General features: G+C 56.6%; 1 protein-coding gene across 2 annotated transcripts; it reads left to right on the top strand.

Moving 5' to 3' along the window:
* The first annotated feature begins 3,399 nt into the window (after window positions 1-3,399).
* LOC308531596 (class I histocompatibility antigen, Gogo-C*0203 alpha chain-like) lies at window positions 3,400-8,125 on the top strand. 2 transcript variants are annotated; one of them, XM_081108595.1, is made up of 8 exons: window positions 3,406-3,494; window positions 3,610-3,894; window positions 4,244-4,519; window positions 5,110-5,385; window positions 5,509-5,646; window positions 6,044-6,076; window positions 6,373-6,700; window positions 7,201-8,125. In XM_081108595.1, the coding sequence occupies exons 1-7, from the start codon at window positions 3,422-3,424 to the stop codon at window positions 6,375-6,377; spliced, it is 1,086 nt and encodes a 361-aa protein (XP_080964721.1). In that variant the 5' UTR covers window positions 3,406-3,421; the 3' UTR covers window positions 6,378-6,700; window positions 7,201-8,125. The 2 variants fall into 2 exon arrangements, with proteins under 2 accessions (XP_080964722.1, XP_080964721.1); XM_081108596.1 differs by lacking the exons at window positions 5,509-5,646; window positions 7,201-8,125 and having other exon boundaries at window positions 3,400-3,494; window positions 6,373-6,690.
* The last annotated feature ends 489 nt before the right edge of the window (window positions 8,126-8,614 follow it).

Below are 8,614 nucleotides of genomic sequence, written 5' to 3'. Positions count from 1 at the left end.
TGTCCTGATCACTAAAAGGTTTCAGGTGTGACCCCTGGTCAGGGCGCGTAGGGGAACCAACCAATCTGGGATTCTCTCTCGCATCCACGTTTCTCTCTTTCTCCCTCTCCCTTCCTCTCTCTCTAACGTCAATAAAAACATATTTTTAAAATTCAAAGGAATAAAATAAAAGGGCCAAGATGGCTTCTCCTACAGACACGTCAGGTTTCTGTCTGGGATGTGAGCGCACACTCAGCTGGGGTGTAGACACCACAGTGGGTGTCTTCAGGCACAAACTGCTTCCTGTCCCAGAGGGGACACCCCTGTCCCTCCACCTCCCTCCCAGGCTCAGGACACTCCCTGTCAGATTTTCAGGGTGAGCTCTCTTCTAGAAGGTCCCAGGGGCAGTGCTTTGAGCTCAGTTTTTGGGTGCAGGGATCCCCCCTTATGCAGAGGGATTCTGGGAAGGGAAGAGGAGGGAAAGGCAGGGACAGTTGGGATTCTCTCCCTGGTTTATCCAGATCAACCTTTCTCAAAGTGCGGTCTGTGGAACCCTGAAGGATCTGAGAGCCTTTCCCGGGATGTGGGGGGTCAGCACTGTGGCAGGAGATGAAGGACATCCTGGCCTTTTCACTCCACTGACATGGGCGCTGAGGCCGAGCTCAGCACGAATGGGCTGGCACCCGACCTCCATAGCCGTTCCCAGTCCCAACACTGACCTGCAGAGAGAAGACAGACAGAGAAGAAAACCAGTTTCTCTTTTAAATGACATGACATGATTGAAGGAGGTGAAATTATTATCATTACTAAAGCCTCATCCTTCCATCCACATTTTTAAAACATCGTGGCCTCCAGTGGAGACGCCCCAAAGGTGAACGCGGTGCCTGCATCGCCCACAACCACAGGACAATGACCACCACCCTCCCAACAACCAGCATTCAGAGTCGCCTGGAATCCGCCCAACAGGATCCTACAACAGCCACAGACTCAGTCACAGAGAGCAGACTGCTGGCTGCCGGAGGGCAGGGGAGGGACTGGGCACAGCAGGCGAAGGAGGAAACACCACATGGTCCTTACAGTGTGGTCATGGGGAGGGAAAGTACAACACAGGGAACACAGTCAATCACATTGTACCAACTACATGTGAGGTCACATGGTACCAGATGTATGGGGGCGATCACTGTATAAGTTATATGAATGTCTAACCCGAGTTGTACACCTAAACTAACACAATATTGTACATCAACTATCTTTGAAAAATTAAAAATATTTTTAAAAAGAAGACATATGTATGTTGCATTCATTACACAAATGGATTAATTTTAAGAAATAAGACTGTCTTTAATAAAAATGGAGGCTAAAAATACCTTATACCATGGCCTGGGAAGTGCACAAAAAACACTTCTGCCACATTCCCAGGTCTCATGTACCAGGGAGATCACGTGTGGGCGCTGAGCTAGCCTCTTTCTCATGGGGTCCCATGGTTACTTTTTTAAAAAATTATATTTTATTGATTTTTTACAGAGAGGAAGGGAGAGGAATAGAGAGTTAGAAACATTGATGACAGACAAACATCGATCAGCTGCCTCCTGCACACCTCCTACAGGTTAGGGCCATGTTTACATTTAAAAAAAAAAAATTGAGCCCTAGCTGGTTTATCTCTATGGTTGGAGCATAGGTCTGCGGACTGTAGGGTCCCAGGTTTGATTCAGGTCGAGGGCACAGGCCCAGGATGTGGTCTCAATCCCCAGTAGGGGACGTGCAGGAGGCATCAGATCCATGATTCTCTCTCACTATGGTTGTTTCTATCTCTTTCTCCCTCTCCCTTCCTCTCTGAAATCAATAAAAATATATTTTAAAAAATTTTATTTCAGAGAGGAACTGAGAGGGAGACAGAGATAGAAACATCCATGATGGGAGAGAACCACCGATAGGCCGCTTCCTGAATGCCCCCCACTGGGGATCTAGCCTGCAACCCTGCAGGTGCCTCACAGGGAATAGAACCCTGGCCTCCTGGTTCACAGGTCAATGCTCAGCCACTGAGCCACACCCGGCCTGGCCCATGTTTACATAACAGAACGAATGGCACAGACGCTGGGATTGCTGAGATTTGGGGAACTGGCTCACACTTTCTCAATAATGAACATGAGTGCCCAAGCTGGTTTGGCCTGGTGGGTAGAGCATCAGCCTCCAGACTGAAGGTCTGATTCCAGTCAAGGGCACATGTCCGAGTGGTGGGCCCAATCTCCAATGGGGGCCCCATGCCCAATGGGGCGAGCAGGAGGAGGCCAATCGAAGATTCTCCCTCATCATTCATGTTTCTATCTCTCTCCCTCCCTCTCCTTCCTCTCTGAAATCAACAAAAATATATATTTTTTAAAATGAACGAGAGCTTCTCCCTTCAGGAAATATCACCTGGCAGGTGCAAAACTGACAGTCCTGTTGTCTTGATACAATGTCAGCCCCCAAGAGAAACCAGAATGTTGGAACAAGGTGTGTCCCACCACGTGAGCTAGACCGCTCCCCGGTGCTGACATGCTTTTCTAGGGGCTCTGTGGGAACAGCAACACCTGTGAGCTTTGATGACATCATTAAATGCATCGGGAAGGGAAGGTCTCTAGGACTTAGAGGTACAAGGCATCACTTTACATAACCTGCATGAGGACAAGAGCCACCCAAGCAAGACAGCCTGGGGACTGTGAAATAACAGAACAGAAACTATTCAATATTCCCCAGCCAGTGGGGCTCGGTGGTTGAACATTGATCTATGAACCAGGAGGTCAGAGCTCAACTTTTTGTCAGAGCACATGCCTGTGTTGTAGGCTCCATCCCCAGTGTGGGGCATGTAGGAGGAAACCGATCAATGATTATTTCTTATTATTAATGTTTCTGTCTCTCTCTTCCTCTTCCTTCTTCTCTGAAATCAATATAAAATATATATATTTTAAAAACATGACTCCTGTTACCATCTCACAGGCAGTGAGCATGCGACATGGATTAGTAACTGTTTCACCCTGTGTGACTCCCAAGGTTATCTGGGCGCCTGCCTGTGTGTGAGGCCGCGCAGAGATGGTGACACCAAAACCTTGGCAAGTCCCTGAACAGCACAGCGCCTGGGCCAGGCCTGGGGGACAGTGTGACGGGCGCCCCGCGCAGGAGGAGGGTCAGGACCGAGTCCCGGGGCCCAGGCCTGCGCTCAGGTCTCCGCCGGGGACGGAGTCTGGGGGTGCAACTCCGTGTGGGGGACTCCCCAGCGCCTGGGTTTCACCTCTCCTCTCCCAACCTGTGTCGGCGCCTCCCTCCTGGAGACTCCTGACGCGCCCACACTTCTCACTCCCATTGGCTGAGCGGTTTCCAGAGCAGCCAATCAGCGTCCCCGCAGCTCCCGGTTATAACTCCACCGCGGAAGCGCCCGGACTCAGATGGTCCACCGACGCCAAGGATGCGGGACCTGAGGCCCCCCATCATCCTCCTGCTCCTCTCGGGGGCGCTGGTCCTGACCCCCAGCTGGGCCGGTGAGAGCGGGGTAGGAGGGGGCGGCGGTGCGGGAGCCGCGAGGGGACCCGGCGGGGGCGCGGGGCCGGGAAGGCGCGTGTCCAGCCCCGGCCCTGCCCTCCGTCCGCCCCCCAGGCCCCCACTCCATGAGGTTTTTCTACACCAGCGTGTCCCGGCCCGGCCGCGGGGAGCCCCGCTTCCTCGCCGTCGGCTACGTGGACGACACGCAGTTCGTGCGGTTCGACAGCGCAGCGGGGAGTCCGAGGGCGGAGCCGCGGGCGCGGTGGATACAGCAGCCGTGGGTGGAGCAGGTGTACCCGGGGTATTGGGACCGGCAGACGCAGAATTTCAAGGCAAACGCACAGGCTTTCCGAGAGGGACTGCAGAACCTGCGCGGCTACTACAACCAGAGCGAGGACGGTGAGCCGCGCGCCGGGCCCGTCACCACACCCCTCCCCACGGACGGGCCGGGGTCATCCGGAGGGTCCGGGTCCGAGCGTCCCCCCGAGGCGGCGGGACCCGCCCGGCCCCCACCCGGGAGGAGCCCGCGGGGACTTTGACTCCATTTCACTTTCAGTTTTAGATTCAGTCCCCGCGGGGCGGGCGGGGCGGGGCTGACCGCGGGGCGGGGCTGGCCGCGGGGCGGGGCTGACCGCGGGGCGGGGCTGACCGCGGGGCGGGGCGGGGGTGGCCGCGGGGCGGGGCGGGGCTGACCGCGGGGCGGGGCGGGGCTGACCGCGGGGCGGGGCTGACCGCGGGGCGGGGTCAGGGTCTCACTCCCTCCAGAGGATGTATGGCTGCGAAGTGGGAACCCAGGGGCGCCTCCTCCGCGGGTATTGGCAACACGCCTACGACGGCGCCGACTACATCGCCCTGAACGAGGACCTGACCTCCTGGACCGCGGCCGACATGGCGGCTCAGATCACCCGGCGCAAGTGGGAGGAGGTCCGTGAGGCAGAGCGTGCGAGGAGCTACCTGGAGGGCCCGTGTGTGGAGTCGCTGCTCATGGCCCTGGACAAAGAGAAGGAGACCCTGCAGCGCGCAGGTACCAGGGGCCCTGGGGCCGCCCCCTCTCTCCGGGGCTGGGGCTCCTACAAGGAGACAGGACAGGGGGTCAGTGTCAGACACCCCTCCTTGGGTCAGGGAGGGAGCCCCCTGGATGTCCAGCTCAGGTACCAGGGGGACCCCCTCCTCTCAGGCACAGTTAGGGGTGCAGGCTCTCCTGGGGTGCAGGGACACCCCCTGAAATAGCCCAGCAGCGGTACCCATGGGCCCTGCAGGGGCTCTGGGACCCACCGGGACCTTCTCTCTCAGGCCTTGTGCGCTGCCCACACCCACTGTGTCTGAGGCCTGACCCCAGCTTTTCTGAGTCACCTGGCCTCCACTCAGGTCGGGACCGCAAATCCCTTTTCTCCCCTCAGAGACCTGCCTCCTGCCCTGGGCTGCATCACTTTGATTCTAGAACTTTCTAAAGACTAGGCGGTCCTTCCTGGAGCCTCTGTGCAGGCTGGTGTGTGGGCTGTGTGCTCCCTCCCCCACCCAGGTGTGCTGTCCACGCTCAGGATGGTCACATGGGCGCTGCTGGAGTGTCCCATGGCGGATGCACAGTTCCTGCATTTTCTCCCCTCCCCTCAGACCCTCCAAAGGCTCACGTGACCCACCACCGCGTCTCTGAGCGGGAGGTCACCCTGAGGTGCTGGGCGCTGGGCTTCTACCCTGCGGACATCAGCCTGACCTGGCAGCGTGACGGGGAGGACCAGACCCAGGACATGGAGCTGGTGGAGACCAGGCCTGCGGGGGACGGGACCTTCCAGAAGTGGGCGGCCGTGGGGGTGCCCCCTGGAGAGGAGCAGAGATACACATGTCATGTGGAGCACGAGGGGCTGCCCGAGCCCCTGACCCTGAGATGGGGTGAGGTGGGGCCGTGGGCATAGAGCCTCTTCTCAGGGCAGCAGGGACCCTGGGGGACTTCAGTGGGGTCGGGTCTGAGGCCTGGGGTCAGGGCCCTCAGCCTCCCTTCCCTTCTCCTCCCAGAGCCGCCTTCTCACACCTTCTTCACCATCATCATCATCATCGTCATCATCATCATCATCATCATCATCATCATGGGCATCGCCGGGGTCCTGGTTCTGCGGAGACGGGCAGCTGTGATGTGGGGGAGGAAGCGCTCAGGTGGGCTGGGTTGGGGTCTGAGTGTCTTGTCCCACTGGGGGTTCAAGCCCAGGTAGACGTGTGTCCCGCCTCCTTCATGGGAAGCATTCTCCCCACGGAGTGATGGCCAGTGTGGGGCTCTGTGCTCACACTTACTCTGTAGTGAGGCCCGTGGGAGCTGGTGGTGGGGACCCCGTTCCCAGCAGCCCCAGGTCAGAGGGCAGGTCCCTGCTGAGCACAGACCTCCAGGAGGGCGGTGGGTCCAGTCCCCACCCATGCATTTCCCTCAGGTTTCCTGGTCCTGCCCTGGGTCTACAGGGTTCTGGAAACTTCTCTGGGGCCCAGGACTAGGGCTTCCTTTAGGACCTCATGGCCCTGCCTCCTCCCTGGTCTCTCACGGGATGTTTTCTTCCCGCAGGTGGGAAAGGAGGGAGCTACGCTCAGGCGGCCAGTGAGTATGGGGGTGACCCTGAGACCCTGTGACAGTGCAGACGGGAGCCATGCCCCCCCCTTCGCCCATAGTTCTCCTGGTCTCCTGCTCTCGGGCTCTGACCCTGTCCTGGTGTGTGTCCCACAGGCAGTGACAGTGCCCAGGGCTCTGATGTGTCTCTCTGGGTGGAGGGATGGGCAGAGGGAGGACTGGGTGGTGGGGAGTCTGTGGGACACTGTGAGCATGAAGTGGACTCTGAGAATGTCGCCAGTTACAGCCACTGACCTGAGTCTGCTCATGATGCTTGTCCTCCACAGCGTGAGGCAGCTGCCTTGTGGGGACCGAATGATGGACGATGTTCACGCTCTCACTTCCTGACTCAGGAACCTCTGATTGGGGGGCTGGCCAGCCCTGCTCCCCACGCTTTCCTGCCAGCAGAGGCGGGGCTGGGCCCTCCCGATCCCTGCCTTTACTCCCTGGGGCTGTGAGCTGCAACTTCCTGCTCTGTATTGAAATGAGACTGTGGATGGACCTGGTTTTTTAATTCTTGCCGTGACTGGTGACGGGTAATTAAAAGAGATCCTTTAATGAAGTATTTTCTCAGAGGAAACAAATGGAAGCACCAAGGATTCTGCAGATTCCCGTGTATGTTGTGCTCTTTGCAGGGGGGACTGGAGGGGCTGTGAGACCGGAGTGAGGTCGGTGCCTGTGCCCAGGGGGTGCTCAGTGCATCGTGGGCTTTGACGTGGCCACTCCTCGGCCGGGTCACATCTCTGCTCCTCTGACCTTGTCCCTCAGTGGAACCCTGTCCCACCAGGACCTGTGGTCACAGGGACTCGCATCCCCCCGGTCTTGTCACTTCTAATGCAGCGCATCTCCAGGGCCCTCGTCATCCTAGGCTCAGGTCTGGGTCTGGCCCTCAGAACCCATCTTCTGGGTGTTTGTTGTTTCTTTGCTTTTGTGGATATTGTGCCTGTTACTGTGTTTGTGTAGGAGTTTTGATTTCATTCTCTGGGTGTCCCCGTCTCACAGTATGAGGGCTCATGTTTGTCGTCATTGTCCCGCAGGCCCAGGGGTCCCTGCACACGGGACTGTGGTGTGAAGAGATGCATTTTCACGCTCCTCCTGCTCTTGCCTCCTTCTAGGGCCTGGGCGTTCCAACCCTCTGATCAGCTTGGTCTTTCTGGGGACCAGCCCCCATCCTGAAGCCTCCAGGCCTCTCAGTCAAGAGCCACCTCATCAGCATCCCAGAGACACTTGTCACTCAGGAGATGCCCAGGGTATTAGGAGCTCAGTGCCAAGAGCCAGGGGCAAAGACCAGACTGCCGGGAGCCGGTCCATCCTTGCTGTTTCAAGGGACCTGGCATATATGGCATACTGTTCTTGATATGTTTGCTCACCTTCTTGGCACTGTGTGTTTTAGCCAAGGTCTCCTCTCTGAGAAAGGTTGTTTCCCCAGGTAGGGATTTTCCCCTGAAGTTAGGGAGGGAATAAAACCCCTCAACTAAGTGCCAGGCGGGTAATTAATCACTTTAACTTCGAACAATCATGCTTAAGCTACATAATCTTTACTCCCTGGAATGGAGATAAGAAACGCCCTAACCTTTGTAATAGAGATTGATAGGATTGAATCAACTGGTATAAATACAGATGTAACAAGACAGCAAGAGACAGAGGGAGAGACAGAACCTAGGCACAGAACCTACACAGAACGTTCTCTAGAGACAGAAGAACTTCGCTGGAGAGAACATGGCAAAAGATCCTGGACAGAAACTGGCCTCAGAACCTAGAGACAGAACCTAGCAAGAGAACATGGCAAAAGATCCTGGACTGAACCTGACTACAGAAATTGGCAAGAGAACCTGACTTGAACCTGGTGACTGAACCTGGCTGGAGAACCTGGACAGAACCTGGCTGGAGAACCTAGCGAGGGAACATGGCTACAGAACCTGGCTGGAGAACCTGGAGAACCTGGCTGGAGAACCTAGCAAGAGAACATGGACACAGAACCTGGCTGGAGATCCTGACCAGAACTTGGCTAGAGATCCTGGCTAGGCTGCTGATCAAATGAACGCTGCCTCCGTGTCATTCCTTCTTCGCCGACTCCGTCCACACCTTTGGGGACCCCTGGACCCGCTGGGGCTGGACCCCGGCACCAGACACTTTCTCAGATCCATTAATAACAACAGTGTCCCAATAATTGAAGATGCTGGCACATTGCCAGAGGCCCACTCATTCATGAACCATGTCCAGTGCATTGCCCTTTGAGGATGGTTACATGGCCCATACAGTTAGGAAAATTGCCCAGCAGTTTTAGTCAGAGGGGAAACTGAAATTCAGCCATAATGTGATACAGCTGCACACCTCCCAGCACTGAGAATGACAGCGTCAGACAAAATCAATTGTTCACAAGAATGTGGACGCGTTCTCTCTGATATTCCTGGTGGGAAAGGAAGTTGTTTCAAATATACTGACAAATGCATTGGCCGCGTTCCCTGCACCTAGACTGAGAGCAGGATGGGGTATCGGGGAGTCAGAGGCTGAGCGACACCGACCGGA

Source organism: Myotis nattereri (assembly GCF_964212035.1).
Source record: "Myotis nattereri genome assembly, chromosome: 15".
NCBI classification, from domain to species: domain Eukaryota; kingdom Metazoa; phylum Chordata; class Mammalia; order Chiroptera; family Vespertilionidae; genus Myotis; species Myotis nattereri.
The sequence above is the reverse complement of the archived record's forward strand: the minus strand, read 5'-3'. Positions and strand labels throughout refer to the sequence as shown.